The following is a 22,625-nucleotide window of genomic DNA, read 5'->3' on the forward strand; positions in this document are numbered from 1 at the left end:
TACATACAAAGCACCCCCCAAAAACATGAAGAGATTAGACCTCTGCTTTAACATGTACCAGAAGTGAAAGGAAAATATAAACAGAAAAGTCCCAAAATGAGATGATAAAGCTCAGGAAAGAGTTATAAATAGAAGTCTTTACAGGAAGAAAGAAAACAGCAACAACAACAAAACTAGCAGGGACACAAGAATTGAATAAACAGAAAAGGCCTTTTTAACACAAGTAGATGGAAAGGAAAAAGTAAATCTGCAGAAACTGTCCCTGAAAGAGACCTTCCAGATCCTTCCAGATGCTCGGAGAACTAAAGGAAGACCACTTGCAGACAGAAGGAAGTTGTCAGCGGAGACAAGCAGCCTTCAAGGCTCCTTAGGCTTGGCTTTAACTAGGTCTGTTCATTTTTCTTGTGACTCAGCTCTTCCTTCTGTCCTGCTGAGTACTCTCATTCAGGGGTAGGAACCAGTTACTCTAAATCTCATTGGGTAGTCATTTTCTGTCAGACCTTACCTGTTTTAAAAACAGAAAACAGTTTTTCCATTCCTTGGTAATTGAGAATTGCTTGTATTTGTATATGTTTACACACATACATAATAAAAGGACTAGAAAAATAGACCTTGTATTTGCCTGTTTCCAAATTTTTATAGTGAGAATACACGTATTCCTTTTGTAATCAGAAAAATAGTAACTTTGGGAAAAAGAACCCCTATCAGGATTTGCTAATAGTTTTAGGCCCCCTTGTGCCTCTGTCTTGCTTCTCAGGCAGATTCTTACTCATTTCACTCCTGTCTGCCCTGTTTATAATCCTGTGAACACAGTATAGCTTGGCCTGCCCACATATGAGGCATGGTTAGACATTTAAGATACTATTCAAGCGTTCTATTTTAATATTGGTTGAAGTGAATACAGTCAAAATAATAATTTAAATTTATATATAATCATTTTATTTTTGTGGTGCTAGAGATCAAAACCAGGGCCTCGCTGTTTTTATAGCAAAAAGATACAACTTCAGATTAATTTTTCATTCTTAGTACATAGAAGGGCACTGTTTTGTTGTTGCTTAAGTGTCTTTTGTCCTATAATCTTGTTGAATTTGTTAGGTGTGGGAAACTAACATTTTCTTTTCAGGGCTCAAAGTGGTATGGTAGAGCACCTGCCCAGCAAGCATGAAGCCCTGAATTCAAACCCCAGTACCACCAAAAGAAATGTTTTGTATGTGTATTTTATATACAGAATCACGTCTTCTGGGAATAATGGCAGCTTTACTTCTCCCTTTTTTGAATCTGGACGCTCCTTTTCTTGCTTGATTGCATTGGTGGGATCCTCTGATACAATGTGAATAGAAGACGTCATTCCTTGTTCCCAGTCTTTGGGGGAAAGTATTCTTTTTGTCAAATTCAGATGCTATTAGCTGTATATTGTTTTGGTAAAGGACTTCCATCAGGTTGAGGAAGTTCCCTTCTGTTTTGGGTATGTGGGTGTGTATAGCCTGGATGGTTATTAGATTTTTGTCTAGTATTGTTTTTTGCACCCATGGAAATGATTGTTTGGTTTTAGTCTTTATTTTATAAACATGGTAAATTGCACTAATTGGTATTCAGTTGTTAAACCAAGATTGTATTTCTAGGATAAATTCCACTTGGTCATACTTTATGATTCTTTTTAGATGTTGTCAGATTCGGTTTGCTAATGTTCTGTCGAGGATTTTTATGTTTATTTATTCATGAGCTATACTGATTTGTGCTTATTTTTCTTGTGGTATCTTGTGGCTTTTGTTATTAATGTAGTACTGACTCTTAAGAGTGAGTGAGAGGTGTTTCTTCTTTCTCTGCTTTTTGGAAGTATGTGTCATCAAGTGACACTATTTCTTTTATAAGTATTCAGTCAAATTCACAAGTGAAGCCATCTAGGCCTGGATATTTCTTCTTGGGATGATTTGAAATTATTGACTCAATTTCTTTGTTAAAGATCTACTTAGATTTTCTGTTCTTAAATCATTTTTGGTCATATATTTCTTTTTTAAAATGTTTATTTTACTTTTGAGTTATCATACATTAACATTAACATGTTATCATACATACATTTCATTGTGATAAGGTAACTTGCTTCCATTTCATTTAAATTGTTTAATTTGCTAGCATAAAGTTGTTCATGGTATCTCTTTATAATCCTTCGTTTCTGTAAGGTTGATGATTCTCATTCATTTGTGACTTTATTCATTTTTCACAATTTGCTTTTTACCTTTTTTTGGGGGGGGGTCTGTGTAGGTAAGGGGTCATCAATGTTGATTTTTCCAAAGAACCAATTTTTTATTTCATTGATTTTTTTTTCTGTTGTTTTTCTGTATTGTCTTGATCTCTACCCTGATACTGTTATTTTCTTCTGTGCTTCCTTTCAATTTAATTTATGCTTCTTTTTCCTAGTTTCTAATGCAGGTTGAAAGGAGATTGATTTGCCTTCTAGTACAGCCATTTGTATTTTATAAATTTACCCTGATTACTACTTTGGCAGCAGTTCATAAGCTTTTAATGTTTTATATTTTTTCTTTTAGCTCAATATTTTCTTTTCTAATTTTATTTTTTATTTATTTGCTTGCTTGCTTGCTTATTTATTTATTTATTTATGCGGCAGTGGGGCTTGAACTCAGGGCCTACACTCCACTAGTCCAATTTTTTGTGATAGGGTTTTTCAAGACAGGTTCTCGAGAACTATTTGCCTGGGCTGGTTTTGAACCGTGATCCTCCTGAGTAGGTAGGATTGCAGGCGTGAGCCACTGGTGCCTGGCTAATTTTTTTTCTTGTGGTTTCTTCTTTGTCCTCTTAATTTGTTTACATGAAATCGAGGAAGATTTAGAAAAGATAGAATTTAGAAAGGAATTTGATTCCCCAAGTTTCCATTCATTGATTTATTAATGACTTCTGTTGTTGTGAGGGAATGCACTTTGTATGATTTCAGTTTTTTTTCTTTTCGTTTTTTCGGCACAGGGTCTCATTATGTAGCCCAGGCTGGACTTGAACTCATGGTCCTCCTTCCTCAGCTTCCTGAGTGCTGCTGGGGCACCTCTCCTTCAAGCATCAGAAAAACATGTGTGTGTGTGTTTTGTTTTTGTTGTTTGGTGGTGCTGGGGATCAAACCCAGGTCCTCATAAATGCTAGTCAAGCCCTCTATCACAGAGCCACACCCCCAGTGATTTTAAAATTAATTCTGTAGACTGGCATGTGTTTTATTCTGGAGAAAGTCCATGTATTCTTGAGAAAAATGTTTCTTCTGTTGGATGGAGTGTTCTGTAAATGCTAAGTTAAGGTGACTATTTTTTAATGAGAATAGGGTGTTAGATCTCTCATCTAACTGCTATATTAAACTGTGTTTTCCTCCTTCAATTCTGTCAGGTTTTATTGGTTTGTTTTGGGTCTTTTTTGGGCAATACTGGGGTTTGGACTTAGGACCTTGTGCTAGGCGAGCACTCTACCACTTGAGCCACTCCCCTGCCATTTTTCTTTTAGTTTATTTCTCACATAGGGACTTGGGGTGGGCTCAAACCATGATCTCCCTCTGTAGTAGCTGTGATTACAGTTTGTGTTTGGGGCTCTTTTTATGTGTGTGTTTATAATTGTATCTTCCTGATGCTTTGCCCCTTTCTTACAGCATGTGCTTCTGAACCTCTGGTACCACTTCATTTTTACTTTGTGTAGTCTCTTTTCTCTGGTAGTGCTGCAACATGCAGTTACAGTTACCACTTGCTGTAACCTACTACTTTCTTTTCATGAATTTGTGTCTAAAGCATGTTTCTTGGATTTTGCTTTGTTTTATTTAGTTTTAACAACCTCTGCCTTTGATTGAAGTGCTTATTCACATTTGATGTAATCAATGATATGGTTGACTTTACATCTGATATTTCATTTTTTAAGAGCTTATGTCATTTTATTCCTGTGTCCTTTGTTTCTGTTTTTGTATTGTATGCTCTCTATTCAAATCATCTTAATGATTTTGTTGATCTTTATAAAGTATAGTTTGGGGTTTTTAAGTGATTATTTGAGGGATTGCAGAATGTATTTTGCTCTAAGTCTGCTTCATGGTAATACTAACTTAATTCCTGTGAAATACAGAAATTTTATCTAGAATAAATAGCTCTATTTCCTCTCCTCTCCTTTATGATATTATTTTCATTTGCATTATACTTCTCTTACAACCAATACTTGTTTTTAAGAGGTAAAAAAAAAATCCATTATTTATAGTGGTTTTTGTATTAACTTACATATTTTCTGTTTCTGGTTCTCTTCATTTCTTCCTGAGGGTTTGTGCTTTGAAATAGGTTACTAATTTGATTTGTTCTATTTCTGTATCTTTCTGGCATAGTTTTTGGTCTGTAGGGATGTCATTCTCTTAAGTTTTTAATGCTAACATTTTAATAGGATTTACTGTAATTATTTATTAATTTCATGTGACTCTGACTCCTGTCTTCCCCTCCCGTTTCGTTTTTTTTTTCTTTTTGTTTTGTTTTGAGACAATCTTACTATGATCCTCCTGCCTCAACCTCCCATATGCTGGGATTATAAGCATGGCCCACTGCACCTGGCCTGAGATGGTTTTCTTGAACAAGTAGAATAACACAGAGTTCATCACACCATAACTCGTCACAGAGCTCTCATTGTGTGTGTGTTTTTAAAAAATGGCAGCTGGCTTTTTGGAATTTCCTTGCTCTCTGTTTTCCCCCTTTCCCTCAATGTTTCCTTTGTGTCTATCATCCTCACTTGTCACTCTACCCTAGTGATTTCTCCTTAGTTCAAGGCTTATGTGGATGGGTGCCAGGGAGACCATTTGACTGTTCCCAGTGGTGTGCTAACCACTCATCATACGTACCAGCGGGCTAGAGACATAGCCCCTTCCTCCTGGACACTGCTGTTTCTCAGTCTTGTCTTCTTTTCTTCTGACCTTGCATTCACCATGTGCCCAGTTGTTTCCGATTCCTTCTGCAGAGGTGGTGATACCTATTGGGTTTTTGGGCTGTTGGTAGTTTCTATAGCTCTTTTGTGTCTTGGGTTTGTATGTTTTCACAAATCCAAGTTGTGAATGTGATCCAGGAGCCTTGGTTTTTCTGCCTCCTGCAGAAGATTTTTGAAACTGCCAAGTATCTTTTGAGGTATTGTAACAACCCCACTGTGATGTGGGGAAATGCCCTTCCAAGGGTAGGTTAAGGTGTTAGAATGCATGACACGCACGTCTTAGGGTTATAGAAAGATTTATTCCCCACACAGGTGGCAGTTCTAAGGTGGGGCAGTTTTTCTGGGAGATGCCTGGAAGCAGAAAGCAAATAAGTAGGTGGAGGAAGGTGTTTTGTAAAGGGAGGTTCTTTGGTTCAGAACTTGAAGAAGCTGCTGCAAGGCTCCTGGAATCCGAAAGGAGCTGAGAGCTCGTATGCTTGGTGAGTTGCATTAGTAAGCTGCAGAATGTGCCAGACGTGATGCTCAGAAGCCACTGGCCCCAAAGCACACATCAGCGGGCATCAGTGGGCATCAGTGGGCATCTGTCCGTCCTTGGGCTCCACAGCTGACATCCACTTCTTGGCTTCAGTTGCTGCTGTGGTACACCACTGAGGAACTGGGCATTGATGTCACCTGCTACCACTCATATTCTCAGCAGCAGGATCAACAGCTCCTGGAAGCAACTTGTGTTTTCTTCGGGGATCCAGGAATAAGGCCTGCTTGATAGTCCATCCAAAGAGAGGGGGCTCAAGACAGATGGTACAGTTTGCACCTCCAGAAACCGTTATTAGTGGCTGCACAAATAGCAAATGACCCATGACCAACAGTCTTCTTAGCTCTACTTTTTGTTCAGTTCTGTTAGTAACAAGTTTTTTATCTAAAACATTTAACTTAATCAGGCATTCACTAAGTGTTTAATAAGTCCACCTCATTTTTACATACTTCATGAGATTTTGGGAATATAAATAGCCAAAATCCCTGCTCTCGGGAAAGTTTTCAATTGTTGTTTAATAAGCAGTTATAAAGTAATCCACTGTTAGGAGAGCACAGAAGAAGGAAAATAGCTTGTCTTACTGGGGAGGAGATTATGGGGAAGGAAATGACATTTAACTTGCTGAATGTGAGTATATTTACTGAATTTAATGAGTTGTCTTTAAAACATTTATTTAAAAATCACTACATGAAATGTTCAGATCATAAAATCTTACCCTTATATCAGACATATTAAATACTGATTATACGTACCCTAAATTTGAATACTCATTTGTGAAGTGTCAGTGAGTACAGAGCCTAGTGCCAGGAGTGCTGTTTGCATGTCTTACCCATGTGATCCTTACAGTGACTCACCAGGGTAGAGTTCTGTCTTTCATGTACAAATGAGGAATGAATGTTGCAGAAATGATGTCAGTAGGAAGTGTCACGGGGGATTTAGACTCAGCTCGCTCTGGCTTCTCATCCTGTGCTTTCAGTCAATACAGAAATACATTGTACTTTAGGGAGAAATTTTGCTTTTGCCATCTGTTTTGCTTTCTTGTGTTTAGTTCAGGAGAGTGAATTCTTAACTTTTTATATAAAGAAATACAAAAGGACTTTAAAAGACTTTTTTTCATTTCAAAGCTGTATAAAGACTTGGTTATGTAATTTGTAATTTTTTAGGCTGGCTGATATGCCAAGTAACTTAGTTTCTTCTGTTCTTTATTGTTCATTTGTACTACTTGTCTTGACATCTCAGAACCCTGTTCTGTTTTATCATACCGAACTTTGGAAGACTGTAAAATATATAGACCTACTTAAAATCAGACTTAACTGTGATACCACTCATATAAATACAGTTGTACTTTAATTTATTAAAACCGTCCTTTGGAAAAGTGCAAGAAAGCACTTGAGGAAATATTATGATAGTACTTTTTGGAAAATGATAAAGAAAAGTAATTGCTAGGGAAGAGAAAGTAAGGCAAATGAAAGGAGAAAGGTGGTGACATAGGTTGACAGAGTAGGTGAGGTTCAAAAATAAAAATTAGTCATGCTAATCTTGTGTTCAACATTTTATAAATCTGGCCCAAATTTATGACACAAAGGTGTGTGATTACTCTTGAATTTAATGTCCTTGAGATCTGTTAGATGTTAAAGATCAAGTAACCTTAGGAACCTAAAAACTGAATCATCTTCCTTAAGATGAGTGATGGGATTCCCTGTTCTTCTGAGTAGCTTGTGTTTTCCTTCTCTGCCTCCCTCCCTCTTTCTAGGCTTGTGCTGTTGGAAAACTTGAGTTTATGGAAATATCAAAGCATTTATTTTCTTGAATATTATTTTGACTCAAAACATGATTTGTTCATTCTAGAACATTCACTAATTATGTTGTTCTGTGACACTGCAAAATTCTGTGCCTTGAGTAGTGTGTTGAGTACTGTCTCTATCTCCTTGTTTATAGTATGCATTGCTTGGGAAAATTCTGGTCTGCTTTTCTCATGAACATTCCCTGCCAGAGGCAGGCCTTCCTTTTGGCTGCCTCAGTTGAGGGTAAGTAACAGGATAGCAGTAGGGCAGCTGAGGTGTCACTGCTGGGGAAGCCAAGGTTTGAGGGGAGCTCTGCTGAGTGCCTTGTTGGCATGATGTCTGTTTTCACTCAGAGCTCCTAACACCAGGAGTGATTAAAAAAACTGCTGAGTCTTCATTCTTTCATAGCAGAAGGATGAGCCGACTGCTCATTAAAATCCACTTACCAGTGCTGACCACACCTGAGAACTTTCCTCAGTGCTCACCCTTCTTCTGATGAGAGGGCTTATGTGAGTCCAGAACTGGCAGTCGGGGAGGTGACTTGTGAACTTGAGGCCTGCTGCCAAGTTTGGGTCTATCATGGGAATTTTTTTTCATAGATATATTTGACCTAAAGATATGTTTTCCTTGGGATTTATATGTGTTAATGTAGATTAAGAGCTTTTGCAAGTGGCGGGGTCAGTACTGGGTCTTGTACTTGCTGGGCAGGTGTGTGGCCACTTGAGCCATGCCCTCAGCCACATCAAGAGCATTCGTAATGTTAGTGATGATGTTTGACAAGGAAGAAAATTTAAAACTGACTTTGAGTTTTTCTTTGTTTCTTTCTAACAGGCAGGCAGTGGTTAAAGGTTCCCTTCCACATCCTTTTGCCCTGACATTATTTGAGGACACTTTGTACTGGACTGACTGGAACACGCACTCCATCTTGGCTTGCAACAAGCACACTGGCGAGGGGCTGCGTGAAATCCACGCTAACATCTTCTCTCCCATGGATATACATGCCTTCAGCCAGCAGAGGCAGCCAAATGGTAAGTGATCTTGATCTTTCAAATTGCAAGTTGGAACAGTTCTGTAGCGGTCTGATGTCTGGCTTTAGTGATGGTTGGGAGGAGGAAGGACATGTCCAAAGGCCATAGAAGGAAATAAAAGAGAAAAAAACCCATCAAAACATAACTCAGATTAGATAGCCTAAACCAATTACAGCCACCCGGACACCTGTCACTCCATACTGGCCACCCTATTTGGAAGGGGTAGAGAAGAGACATAAATTAAAGTGGAGCTAGTTTCTGCTTGAAGCTTACACACAAATACAAAGACTACACTTTCAGTGCTCACTTCCATAGTTCATCATGGACAAGTACATTTCTGGTTTATGTTGCTTCCCTGAGTGTGTGAGTGTGCTCATGTGAATGTGTTTCTGAAACACTTCCTTTAACCTCTGTTAAACTTAAGTTTGCTAAATAAAACACTGGCTTAAACATTTCTGCGCATACCTCCTGTCCTCTGTTCTTTTAAGTTGTGCTTTTATTTTTGGTTACCCTTTACAATGACTTGGGCTGTGTCTGCTGACAATGTCCTCTTGTAAGAGAGGAATGAAGTTGGGTTTAAAAGAAATATGAGAATGTTAAGTGTTTGGCACTTGTGTGTAAATAAATGTCTAGCATGTGTCTGAGTGTATTTCAGATTATGTTCCATAGCCAAAAATGAGGAATTTTTAAATCATGTGTTGCTTTTTAGTTCTTTCCACTTGGGGGGAGATAATCAAATACTGAATGTGTTATATTGGAACCTGATGACCATGAGCCCATAAAAACATTTGAAAATGTATGTGTTATTCTTTTGTAAAAAAGAAATTGTTTGGTCTCTCAGGACCTTTCATTCTCTCAGCTAGCCCTCAGGAGGCCCCTCCCCTTTAAGTTTGCACTTACCTTTCTACTCTCTTTTATGTCCATGTTTTCATGGTCCATCTTATGTTGATTTTTTTTCTGTATTACTTGAATGTATCAATTTCCATAGTTTCTACAAAATTTGCAATTCATTTTCTCTGCATTTGTTTTGTTCCTTTGAGACAGGATCTCACTGTGTAGCCCAGGCTGGTCTCAAACTCTGGATCCTTCTGTCTCAGCCTCCTAAGTGCTGGATTATAGGCGTGTGCCATCATGCCCAGCTTTCTGCTTTTCAGTTTTCCTTTGTTAATCCATTCTCCTTGTTTTTTTCATGTTAATCTTTCCAAGGTGTGACTTTTCAACATTCTAATTCCTTTTCTTGGCTTTCAGTGTCCCCCCACCACAGCGTGCCCCATTCTTTATGCTCATCCAGCGCTGGTGCCTCAGCGGGACCTGCCTCCAGTTATCCTTTTCCTCTTACTGTGTTACCCAGTGTATGGCCTCTAGGCTTGTGTTTTTGTGGCTTTACTGTGCTTGGATGTCCTGTCCTTTTTGTCCTTCAAGCTTCCTGTTATGTGCTGCATACTCCACGAAGTCTGTCTTCACTTCTTTCAACTTCAGTGCTTTTGTTCTCAGTGGGCCTTATATTCACTTGCTGTCTGTAATGTGCAAAGTAGCATCAAGGTTCATAGTTTTGTTTTCTTTTAGTTTTACTGCTTCTTAATTTTAACTTACTGATAAGATTGTAAGCTTTTTAGCCCAAGGATCTCCTGCTTCACTTTTTGCTCTTTCCTCTGAGGATACAGAATTCTAAGTAAATTCTTACTCATTAGTTCCTTTCCTTGCAGGTGGTTTGCTAGTCAAGCACCTGGATGACATTTGGTGATAATTTTGGTGTATCACAGTCGCTCATGTTACAGTTGTTAACCTTTGCGTATCCAGAGTGGGGGAGGTCATCCATAATCATTGGTATTAATCAGTGTGATTTATATTTGACAGCTACAAATCCATGTGGAATTGATAATGGTGGCTGTTCCCATTTGTGTTTGATGTCTCCACACAAGCCTTTCTATCAGTGTGCTTGCCCAACTGGGGTCAGACTCCTGGAGAATGGAAGAACCTGCAAAGATGGTAAGAGATGCTGTCCAGGAGAACACATTGTAAGACAGGATTGCCATCCCTTATGTTTTTCTTCATTTCTCTGTAACAGTGTAAGCACTAGAGCTCTCGGTGCTTTGGGGGACTAACCACTTACATCCAAGCAGTGCGCCATGGTATCTTCAGTAGCTTGCTAGTTTTGAAAAAAAAGCAAGTACTACTTCTGTTCTCTATCAGATTTCTAGTCATACATACCACAACTGATTCCTGTGAAATGAGGATTATGTCTTTAAAAACACAAATAAAGAACCACTACAGAGGGAACAATAGTTACTATGTATTTACCAGAAGGCGTCACTGGGTGGGAATATTTTCTAACAAGTGATTGAAAAATATTTTCGGTTGCTTTTTAATGGCAGAGAAGTGCTTTCAGAAGGAGAAAATATTCCATATTGTACTGTTCAGAGCACCTTCTTTCTGTACTTACTACCACAGTTTGCCTCTCCTCCTCACTCCCAATTCCCTGTGGAGAGAGGACATGTCCAAGAGAGGTGCACTGCTCTTGGACATTTCAGGGATTTCTGGCCTGGGGGAGCAGCAGTCCTCTCTCTTCTTATTGAATGGTAGTCTTCATTCTTCCCTGTGGATCACCACCTGGTTCTCTAGCAACCAGAAAAACCTGGTAAGAAAATCGCATTTAGCAGTGGCTTCTTCATCTTAAGCTGAAAAGCAGAAGTTTTCATTTCAGTGTGTTGGAGAGTTCCTGCAAGGAGGTCGGGGAGTCAGAGACATGGAATCGAGTCTGTGTACAGGATGTTTGTTACGACTTGGCATTGATGAATTATCCTCCTAGTCAAAGGTGAAGTTGGCTGGCTCTTGCAAGATGGTTTCCATGGCAAACAATAATTTGGTTTCAGTTCAGACAAAAGGCTTTTGTAATGTTGCTTTTTTGTTTAAAAAATGCAGTCTGACTTTAAAACCCACAAGATTTTTTAGCAGTGGAGATTTACCTTCTCTTTCCTAGCTGTGCAAATGTACATGCTTACCTAGTTTTGAATTGCAGGGGTACATTTGGTGAGTAGTGGCCTTGAGTTATCTCTTCTGTTTGGATTGCTGTGCCTTTTTTTCTAAGTCCCCTGGAGGGGTGCACCACTCCTGGAGATACTATAGTACCAGGTTGATGTGTGCAGTGGACGAAGCAAGCTCCTATTCCAGCTCCCTGTTCCAAAAATCCATTGGATTTTTTTTGCCCTTGGATAGAGGACATATCAGATATTAAACTGATAAGAACAGGTACTACACTTGATCTTATCCAAAAAGCTGAGAAGCGATCTGGATTATTGTGCTTAAATAATCAGCTCTATGAACCCTTGGTTTGCAGCGTCTGAGCTGATCCTGCTGGCAGTCAGCAGGGCAGTGGGTGTGCAGAGTTACTCCTAGTCCGTGACTTGCTGTCATTTTTGGCACACTTTTCTCCAGTTTAGACCTTGTTTAGGATCAGCCCTGGAGTCACGCAGCTGGTGTTGAGAGGCCGCTCCTTCTTACAGTTTTTGCAACTGTAAGTCCCTACTGACACCTGAAATTTATATTCCACTATTTTCTTTTGGATAATTTTTTTTGGCTGGGAAGTTTTTTCTTGCTCTTTCAGTTGTCAGTTTGCTTATTACTGTTTTTTTTTTTAGCATGTTATAGTCAGTGATTTTTTGTGGTGATTTACTTGAACATTAAAAATGAGACAAACAGATAAAGCTTAGTATCCTCTCTCAGCTGTGTTTTCATTGAATCCTAATTCAGGTTAAAACATTTCATACCTGATTTAAAACTCAGTGAAATAAAACATCTTAAAGTATTTTTAATAACGCATGAATTAATATTTATTGCGTACCTTCCTGAGTTTCAAATTTAACTCTCTAATTGTCATAGCAACCTTCAGACTTTTACAGTAGGCACTAGACTGACTGAGTCTGTATCTTACCAGCCTGTCTAGTTAGGCAAATCGAGATTGACAGATCTCCAGCTCTTCCTCTTAGCCATTGGTTCCCCTCTCCAGTGATGTGGTTCCCTTCTCCACAGCTTCCTTTGACCTCAGCACTGTCAGGTAGGGTCTGTACTTCTTTAAGACAGCTTTACTAAGATGTAATTTACATACCATAACATTCCTCCATTTTAAGAGTGCTATTCAGTTATTTTTAGCAAATGTACATAGCTAGGCAATCATCACTGTAACCCAGTTTTATGACATTCCCATCAACTACAAAGATTGTTGTCCTAGTTTTTTTTTACTTTTTCAACATACTTTTTGAACAAAGGATCTCTATTTCACATCTCCTTCCTACTTAATACTTAGCACATAGTATAAAGTAGAGTTATTATTGATTGCCTTTGAGTAGCTGTGTTAATTCCAGAAGCTATCTGATAAGTGAAAGCAGAATGGATCAAAACTTGGTTTGGAGAAGTTGGCTGTTGTAGAGCTTGGCCTCACAGTGGGCTGTTGTGTTTACTGTGTTACTTTCCATTTCTGCTCTAAAGAGAATTCATTTAAGTCCTGAAGAAGCTCTGCAGTCTTTATTTAGAGTGGCTGAATTTTGGCTGTGGCTTTCAAATGATTTTTCTTCATTTCACTTTGTCGTTCTAGGTGCCACCGAACTGTTGCTTTTAGCCAGAAGGACAGACTTGAGACGAATTTCTTTGGATACCCCAGATTTTACAGACATTGTTCTGCAGTTAGAAGACATCCGGCACGCCATCGCCATTGATTACGATCCTGTGGAGGGCTATATCTACTGGACCGATGATGAAGTGAAGGCCATACGCCGCTCCTTCATAGATGGATCTGGCAGTCAGTTTGTGGTCACTGCTCAGATTGCCCATCCTGATGGCATTGCTGTTGACTGGGTTGCACGAAATCTGTACTGGACAGACACTGGCACTGATCGGATAGAAGTGACAAGGCTCAATGGGACCATGAGGAAGATCTTGATTTCAGAGGACTTGGAGGAACCCCGGGCTATTGTGTTAGATCCCATGGCTGGGTAAGAAGATTTCCTATGAAATCTATCTGGTGTTTCCATGTTCTGTAGATCCCTGGAGATGTCGACTTAATATGTGAATTACATGAAGTTGACCTTGCTTTACAGTAGACTTCTCTTTAATGGCTGCCCATTTTCAGAATATAGTGGTTGAAATAAAATCTTGAGTTAAAGAATTGCTAGAGGTTTTTTTTGACTTGACTGTCTTGAATATATTTTCTTTCAAAATTAAGTCTATACTTGCTTATTTTGGCTGTGGTCTGCAGATTTTGCTCAGATTGCATCATGGACATCAAAAATGTGCAAGAAATTATTTTCAGAACTCTTTTTCCTTCCCTTGGAGATTTAATCTCACCTCATTTCACCACTTCAGTACTTACTGTGTATCTGTTTACCTAAAACCTTGGAAACACTCCTTTACTCTTCAACCTTGTGTGTGGCTGTACTACCCTGACTGTAGTCCAGGGAACCAGCTCTTTCTATAACCTCCCCAGTGTTGCTACTGTGAGATTTATTCTGAGGATGAGCTTAGTGGTGAATTATACTTCAGTGTTTACTTAAAAATTCAGGAACTACAAGAATCACTTGATACTCTGAAAAGAATTAGTTATTTGGAGCAGTTTGTTACCTAAATATTCCTCCTAGAAAAACCTTTTGTGTCAGAGATGACACACTATGAAGAAAAATACTGGAATTTCATTAGAAATGCACAAAACAATTAGAAAAAAGCATAAGTAAAAATGGCATCTTATTATTGGGAAGCATTTACAGAAACAGTTCTAGAAAGCACCGATCTGAACTTGCTTACAAAGTACACCCACTTTTGCAAGTATCTTAAACACTTCATGTATTTAAATCCTGTGTTTTTAGTTTTCTAATCTTTCTTCATAGCATTGATTGATGGTAGGAATATAATATGTGAGGTGGTCTCACTTTTATTATCTTTTTAACTCTTTCTGTATACTTCTGTAGGTACATGTATTGGACTGACTGGGGAGAAATTCCGAAAATTGAGCGAGCAGCTCTGGATGGTTCTGACAGAGTAGTACTGGTTAACACTTCTCTTGGTTGGCCAAATGGGTTAGCCTTGGATTATGATGAAGGCACAATATACTGGGGAGATGCCAAAACAGACAAAATTGAGGTTTGTTTCTTGCTTTTTCATTTTAACGCAAATTTTACAATGGTTTCTGAGTTGATGATAGTAATTGAAGTTTTAACAGTTGCCTGGGGCACCCAGGGTGTCTTTCACAGAAATTTTATTCAACTTTCACAATTCTAAGGATAATGGGCTCTCTTCTACCAAACCCCAGGATTTCTGAGTTCAGTTGGAACCAAAAATGTGTGTTCATTTATTTCTAGTCTTTTTTTTTTTCCAATGGTGGCTCTGGGGTTTTCAGGCACTCTTATCGCTTGAGCCTCTCCGCCAGCCCTGTCTTTGTGTTGCGTTTTTTCAAGATAGGGACTTGTGAACTATTTGCCCAGGCTGGCTTCGAATCCCGATCCTCCTGATCTCTGCCTCCTGAGTAGCTAGGATTAAAGGTGTGAGCCACCAGTGCCTGGATTATTTCTAGTCTTAAAAGCTTATATAAGTGATTTTCCTCATTTTGGATAAAGCCATTGCCTGAATTTCCTAGAGAGAAGAACTGGCAGTCCTAAGTTAAGAGAACAAGACCCATATGTAAAACAACTGTTGCTATATATTAAACATTAAGATAGTTACATGCGAGCTGGTGGAGTGGCTCAAGTGGTAGAGCGCCTGCCTAGCAAGTATGAGGCCCTGAGTTCAAGCCTCAGTATCACCAAAAAGTAAATGAATGAATGAAGTATTTTTTGAGACAGGGTCTCAGTATGTAGACTGCGCTGGCTTTAAACTCATGATCTTCTGCCTCAGCTTCCCAAGTGCTGAGATTATAGACATGAGCCACCACACCCACCTGCAGTTTTTAAATTGATTTATGGAATGCATAGGAGAAAGATTAATTAGGAAATAATATTTACCAAATGGTTGACTTATATTTTTGGCAATCATAGAATTATGGTTTAGAATAATCAATGGTAAGTATTTTATCACAGTGTTTTAGAAGTGACAGATATCCTTGATATTAAATGTGAAGCTTAAAATTCACAACTTGGTATTATTCTGTGCTAGAGGTTTTATGTATCCCATACTTCAGGCAGAGTTAGGATGTCACTTTTTCTTTGGGGGAGGGGATGCATGGCTTCCTGTGTAAGGAGTGGCTTTGAATAGCTCTTCAGGGAGCCCCTGCACACATGTAATGGCTAGAAAATGTGGACTGTAGAGCATTTGTTTTAGAAAGGTAATTCTGAGGAGTGCAGGGACTCAGGGATAGAGAATTAATGGGCCTTCCTTACAGAGTGGAAAGTTGGAGCGGAAGAAACCCAAATACTGAAAATGGCATCTCTTTTTCTTGCAGCTGGTTTCCATTAGCAGAGAATTTTGCTGTATAACATTTCTCCCTGTTAGTGTTTCATTGCTTCCCCCCTCCCCCAAGTCCAAGTCCAAGTTTGAATCTTCTAACAGCATGAGGGCAGTGCTAACGAGACAGAGTGTCCTGTCTGCTGAAGTACAAATTTCCACCTCACCCAGCCCTTCACAGTGACGTGTTGTTGATCTGCATGGGCCAAACTTGAGTGTATGGGGTATCAGTGCTCTTAGGAAAACAGTGGAAAACCCATGTGTTCTAGAGGAATCTACGTGGCAATGAACTTTACATCAGTAAAGCATGCTTGATTTATTACCACTTAGGGATTTTTAAATTTTTGTATCTGGTTCTGCCCTTTTTTTAACTTACTGTGCCTGATTAAAAAGAAAGTCTTTGTTTCTTACTGGAAAATTTTCAATTCTTATTTTTCCCACTTAATGCTTTCTTTTTTTAGGAGTTAATTATTTCTTTAATAAAGTAATACATGTTAATATAGAAAAGTAAAAACAAGGTAATGATAAGGGAAAGCCAACTATTAATATAACCATGCAGAGGTTTGTTTTTTTTTCATGGTGACAATTCCATGCATGTGTGCAGTTTACTTTGGACACATTCACCCCTCCCTCCGTGATTTTCCCATTCCCTCCCTCCTCCTCCCCCGCTTTCAAACAGTGTTTGGCGGGTTTCACTGTGCCGTCTTCATGTGTGCATGTATGGTATGCTTCCATCCTCTTCACCCCTCAGATTTCTTTCCTTTCCTCTCTTCCCTTCCACCAGACCCCCCGCCCCCCAGTCCCCTTTTCACATTCATGTCCCATTATCATTATCGTCATCATTTTAGGTCTAGGTTCCACAAGTGAGCAAGAACATGCCATATTTGACTTTTGGAGCTTGGCTTCTCCTGCTGGTGATCTTAAATTTAATACCTTTGATACAGAAATTTATTCAAAATCACAAGTAGTTTAGGAGCAATTCAGATAAAGACATGAGAATTTATGGAAGGTCCCAAGCAACAGTGTTAAAATATACAAAAGCACACATATAATTAGTTACAATGTTAATTAAATTATTTTGTTAGTAATGAGTACAGTAGATCTTAAGTATTCTTCCTGTCATCCTGTGCTGTACATGTGTTATTTGCTCTCCTACATCTGAGTGAGTGGTACCTTCATCCCTGAATCTGCCTTTTAGTGTTTTTTGTGGTGCTGAGGATCAAACCAGGGACCTGTGCTGAGCCACTGTGCCACATCCTTATGTAAACTTGCTTTTTATGTGGGTCCATCTTTTTCCTCCAGGTTTCTGCCACATAACTGCTCTCTGCTCTTTGTCCTCCTTTTGACAGGTTGTTTGGTGTGAGTGGTAAAATGGCTTTCAGCAAACTGTGCACACAGAGATCTCCTCATATTTTTTCCACTGGAGATTCTGGTGAGCTTTCATAAGTTAGTATCAGTGCTTTTGTCATCTTCTTTTCACAGACACATCTAGATAATAGGGAGAACAAGTATTGTTACTTATTTCCTTCCTCAGACTTGTCTCACATTCCTGGACTCATATCCTTCCACCTTAGCCTCCTGAGTGTTGGGACTACAGGTGTGTGTCACCATACCTGGCTTATTAATTCCCTTATGATAATGTGTGAAATTGCTAGTATATGGAACAACTCTTAATTTACATTAATCTTGCAGACTGTGTGGAGGAAACGGTTAGCTTTCCATCCTGAGAAGAGCAGTGATTCTGGAAATACTTGCTTGCCAGAATCTCTTCTCCATTCACTGGAGAATTGCCAGATAATGTTGAACTTGAAACATTTGGGAAAGATAGCATTTTAAAAATGCTTCTTTTTCCAAGAGATTTATTGCTAACCTTTTGTTTTAGGTGGCAGCTGATCCTGTGATCGTTTGGGTGACATGCTCCCACCTAGGCCCATCCTCCTAGGAAAGCCTTCCTGCTTCATTGTGCCCATTAATGGAAGCTGCTTATTCCCAGGCTGTAAGATATCTCAAATTATGGTGTGAAAGCCCTGTTCTCATCTGGAAGGCAGAATGTGTTTGGGGTCAAACTGCCCCTGCGTGTTTACAGTATATTTGAGAAGGAAAGCAAGCTCTTGCATCCTGATGGGAGCACATTGGGGTTCCCTACGTTATCTTCTCACTTCCACTCTTTGTCAGTGGTGGTGTGGCCAGATGCTGGCTGTGTGAGGAAGTTGGCTGTAAGGGCTGGGAAAGCTGAGGAAGCTAGGGAAGGAATGGGGAACTGGGTTTCATGCCTGATTTTTTAATTTTTTAATCATACAGAGTTATAGAAAAGATATCTCAGTTTCCCTCAGACTTATAATCTCCTTCTGAAGTAGGGACAGGACACAGGGCGTTGTTAAGTTGTCACATGAAAACAAACAAGATAGTGTCATTGCTGAGGTTGTAGCATAAAGTGTGCACATGAGGGCACATGTGCTCTGCTCTTGATTGGAATGGCCACTTGTCTGCAGGTGTTACTTAAAGGCACGCGCTGGCATTTGTCGACTTCCTCTTCCTTCCCCGGGGCCATTTCACTGCCTGTCAAGAGCAGACTGGGTGGCTGGTCTGTGCTGTATCTCGTGCCTCCCAGTTCTTACTGCAGTGTTCTGGACTTCCTGTCTTAGCAGGAGAAACCAATATCATCTTTCTGGAAGGAGACTCATCAGAAGGTCTTTATTCTGTTCTGTATGACCCTGCAGTAGATGGAGTAACATTGCTGTTCTCCCAACATTCCAGTTTTCCCTGTCAGCTCTCACTGCCCAGATACCTCCTGCACCGATCAGTGCACGTTGAAAGCATTCCTTGCCGTGATGTACCATGTGCTATGCACTGTTAGTTTATGTGGTTTACTTTAGACTGGCTTGGGTTTTGAGAGGGGGTGGTCTCTGCAGACCAAGCTGGCCTTGGGCACGCTATGTAACAACACGGCCACCAGCTCACAGTCCTCCTGCCTCTGCCTGCCAAGTGCTGGGATTACAAGAGGACGCTATCGTGCCTGCCAGCTTGGATTTTCTGGAGGATGTATTTCTCATCATATACCAGTTTAACTGATTTAAAAAAGAATATATTTTGAACAGTTTTATTGAAATAATGATACTGTTGTGCTAAATTTTCCTCACAGCTTATTCACTCATTTTGCTTTTTAACCTACCCTCCTCATTTATTCCAACCCCACCCCCCTTTCTTTTTTTTCTTCTTTGGTGGCACTGGAGTTTGAACTCAGGGCCTTATACTTGGTAGGCAGGCACTCTACCACTTGATCCACTTCCCCAGCCCTTTTCAATTTATTTTTTGAATAGGGTCTCACATTTTTTGCCTAGCCATCCTGGACTTCCATTCTCCTACTTACACCTCCCCTATACCTGGGACAGCAGGTTCATGCCACCACACCTGGCTTATTTGTTGAAATGGGTTCTCGCTAGCTTTTTGTCTGGGCTGGCCCCCTGATCTCTGCCTTCCAAGTACCTGGGATTGCAAGCGTGAGCCACCATGCTTGACCTCCTTCCTTATTTCTGAGCTTCTGCTGACAACAGCTGATAGAGGTAAAAAGAAAGTTTGTTTTCTACTTTAAGAGTCTGTGGATTTGTTGGAAATCTACTTAGTGTGAATTTCTTTTTTCTAGAGGATACAATAGCCATATGTAGTTTTGTTCAAATCATATTTATACCTGGCACAGCTTTGTTAGAAACAGAACGCAGGTTATTAGAGCCTTTAGTACAAGAAACTTCGAATAAGGAGGGCATTATTTACTACGATGTGTACTGAAATTCGGCATTTCTGTTTCATATTCTAAGCCTGAAATTGCAGGGCTACATTTTCCTCTGATGACAACTGCTTCTGTTTTATCAATACCCTAATAAGGAAGTGTGTTCCCCCGGGACTCAGACTTCTTTTGAAAGGAATTTCTTTGCCTGGCATCTTTAGCCTTGTCCACACAAGGACCTGGTTATGATGCTTTTCCTGCTGTTGGTGTATAAGATGATTCTTTAAGAAATTATAATGCAATTATCCATTGTTGAGCTAAAGCTCTTCTGATTATATGGCAAGTGTCAGCAAGCACTGCTTTTTGAATCTTTGCCACTTTCTAACACTCAGCATTCCTTAACAGTGATTCTGTTTGCTTTGAGGAGCCTTTGAGTGGTGAACTGAAACTCCTGAATCTGCTCATTTCTCGTGCTCACTGTACTGCATGTGCTGTGTGATCCATATCGTCCCTTAAACTTTCATGACCACTGGTCCTGGGATTCAGAGAGGACTTGGATTGTGAGTCATATGCATAGAGTTGTAAATGTGATTTTGTCCTGTGGCATCATTTTGCATCTTTTGGGACTGCATCCCATGAGAATAAATTTGTGAACTTCTGTTGAACGTTCTATATGGATTTACGTCAAGCAGCATTGCCACAGCTCATGTCTTGTTATCCACTCAGCGTGTTTATTTAAGAAGAGTATAACCGTGGTGGCCTGAGCTGCTGCAGCAAACCACAGAGTCTACCATCAAGTTGCCTCTCCTCAGTTGGGACTCTGGATAGATTTATCTGCAAAATTTAGAGCCTTTAGTACAAGAAATTTAGATACCTGTGCATGTTAACATGGTGCTGAGGAAGCACTTTAGTGGCCAAGTTTGAACTTGCTCTTGAACCAATTTTTAAAAATGTTCTACTGTTAGGCTTTCATCTCATATGATAGAAAACCACTTAATATGTGTGAGGATATTTTTAGTTTCATTCTGATTTATTTTTGCAAGTACTTCCCCCCCCCCCTTTTTTTGTATTCCCAAAGGACAAGAGCACTGATTTTCATGTCCTACTTTCTTTTTTTTTTTTTTTTTTTTTGGTGCAGCACAGGAAATTGAACTCAGGGTCTTGAAATTGCCTGGCAGGCACTCTACCACTTCAGCCACGTCCCCACCCACCCACCCACCCCTTTCAGGTAGGGTCTTATTTTTTGCTTGTGGTTGGACTTGAACATGATCTTCCTATCTTTGCTTCCTACATAGCTGGGATTATAAGTATGTACCCCTGGTCCTGTCCTGCTTTCTTGAGATGGTGGGGTTAGCCTCCTCTCAATTTATAATGGTGTTTACTTGTTAATAGTGGTAATCTCTAAATCTTTATTGAAGCTTTTTTATAATATTGGACCCTGATCTTAGTTTTGTTTGATTTTGCCATTTAACTGAGTGATCTAATTCACATCTGGTCTTTGTATCCTGTCCGGTAAGACCATTGGAACCAGATGATATGTAAAGCTCCCTTTAGTTAAGCCTTTCTAATGTTTATTGTACCTACTGTCTCTTAGGTTAATAATGAATAGTCTACTTTGTCTTCGGAGAATTACTAAAAGGTAATTTATGTGGCAGGCCACATAAGTATTTTTGTTTTTTCTCTTAATTCTTCTTTATTTGTCTTGTGATAGTCCCTGTTAACTAAATAAAAATTGCTTATTGGGGGGTTCAAGCTCTTCTCTAACTCAGTTTTATTGACATAACCTGCCTGTGAAGCTGTCTATTTACAATGGATTTTGTGCTGACCTGTAGACCGTCTACTGCATTACTCATATGCTTGATAGGTGGAAATAATGTTTAAAGCTGCTGTTTGATACTTGCCAAACAAGTTATTGTATTTTAACTAATGGAGTCCATGTAAAATGTTATTTTCAGTCCAGAGATGATGTCTTTAGATGTGGGAGTCTAATGTAGTTTGAACAGGTGAGAGATCTTTTATTATGATTGGTTTTAGAAGCTGAGGACGGGTAGGGAGGCAGGTCCTGGAGAGAGCACAGTTTGGGGTGGTTACCAGGGATAGGTGTGTGACTTCTTGTTTAAGTTTTAAAGTTATCAGGACTACTCAGAGTTTCCATCTCTACCCGTTTTTGAAAGTTGTGAACAGCTTTCTCTTTATACTTCATGTGTGGTTTAGCATTTACAAATTTAGACCTGCTCAGAATGTAATAATGTAGGGCTATTAATTTTTTTGTTGAACTCTGTGTTTTGGATTGATTGTGATTACTAGGTTTTTATACTTGGCAGAGATATATGATATTGCTTCTGTCTTTAGTTGTGTGTTATTCTTAGAGTATGAAAACAATCCCTCTGTGCCACATAGATTTCATTAGCCTACAGACAGTAGGGAGTAATTTCATGAGTTTCAAAGTTGTGCTGTCTTTGAATGAAAGAATGCCAGTGGTCTCAGATTAGCTGTTTCTTGTTTCTAGATATTGCTGCATGCACTCGCATGCACACGCACATTTGTTCTGTGTGCTGCAGGTTTCTCTTTCTGAAAATTCACGATACTGGGTTCTTTTTGCTCAGTTAGCTTCTTTTGTTTGCTCAAGGCCAAACAGCGCTTTATTTGGAAAGAATGGAACTTAAATTTCTTACACAGGACTTCTTGTGTTGTGCTCTTTGAAATAATTTTAGACTTAGAAAAACTGCAAGAGTAGTATCTCCCCCAAACCTCGTACAGTTCCTGCACCAGGAAGCTAACCCACATTCCATTCGTGTCCTTCTTCCGTAGTTATTACTTGCTGTCTCTTGTAGGGAAGAGCCTTCATCCCCCTCCTGTTTATGCCATCAGTTATTTGTGCTACCCTTCACTGCTGGATGTCTCCTCTGCTCTCAAGACTGTGACCCATGAGCCTTTTGTTGGCACACAGATTGTTCCAGATGGGAAGTAGGAGCGCCTGCTAGTGGGTGTCTTCACCATATGCTCCTCACAGGCCCCTTTGACAGATTGTATGTGCACAGTATAGTAGTGTTAACTGTGCAGCACATCTCTAGAACTTTCATCTTGCAGGACTGAAACTGCAGCTGTTGCACTCTGCTTCCTTTCTTCCCACACCAGCCTTTGCCAGGCACCAGTCTGCTCTGCTGGTAATGAGATGGTAGAATATTACGTGG

General features: G+C 39.6%; 1 protein-coding gene and 2 non-coding genes across 4 annotated transcripts in view; 2 read left to right on the plus strand and 1 right to left on the minus strand.

Moving 5' to 3' along the window:
• Lrp6 (LDL receptor related protein 6) overlaps positions 1-22,625 on the plus strand; it is a 120,265-nt gene that overhangs the window by 54,395 nt on the left and 43,245 nt on the right. For both annotated transcript variants that reach the window (XM_020161196.2, XM_074076033.1), the window contains exons 4-7: positions 8,086-8,282; positions 10,140-10,271; positions 12,874-13,270; positions 14,240-14,411. In XM_020161196.2, the coding sequence (XP_020016785.2) occupies positions 8,086-8,282; positions 10,140-10,271; positions 12,874-13,270; positions 14,240-14,411 (898 nt within the window). The remainder of the gene's footprint in view (positions 1-8,085; positions 8,283-10,139; positions 10,272-12,873; positions 13,271-14,239; positions 14,412-22,625) is intronic.
• LOC141424355 (U2 spliceosomal RNA) lies at positions 11,378-11,570 on the minus strand. The gene has a single exon (XR_012449303.1). It is a non-coding gene; the product is annotated as a U2 spliceosomal RNA (small nuclear RNA).
• Trnaa-agc (transfer RNA alanine (anticodon AGC)) lies at positions 15,000-15,072 on the plus strand. The gene has a single exon. It is a non-coding gene; the product is annotated as a tRNA-Ala (tRNA).

Source organism: Castor canadensis, chromosome 6 (assembly GCF_047511655.1).
Source record: "Castor canadensis chromosome 6, mCasCan1.hap1v2, whole genome shotgun sequence".
Lineage (NCBI taxonomy): Eukaryota > Metazoa > Chordata > Mammalia > Rodentia > Castoridae > Castor > Castor canadensis.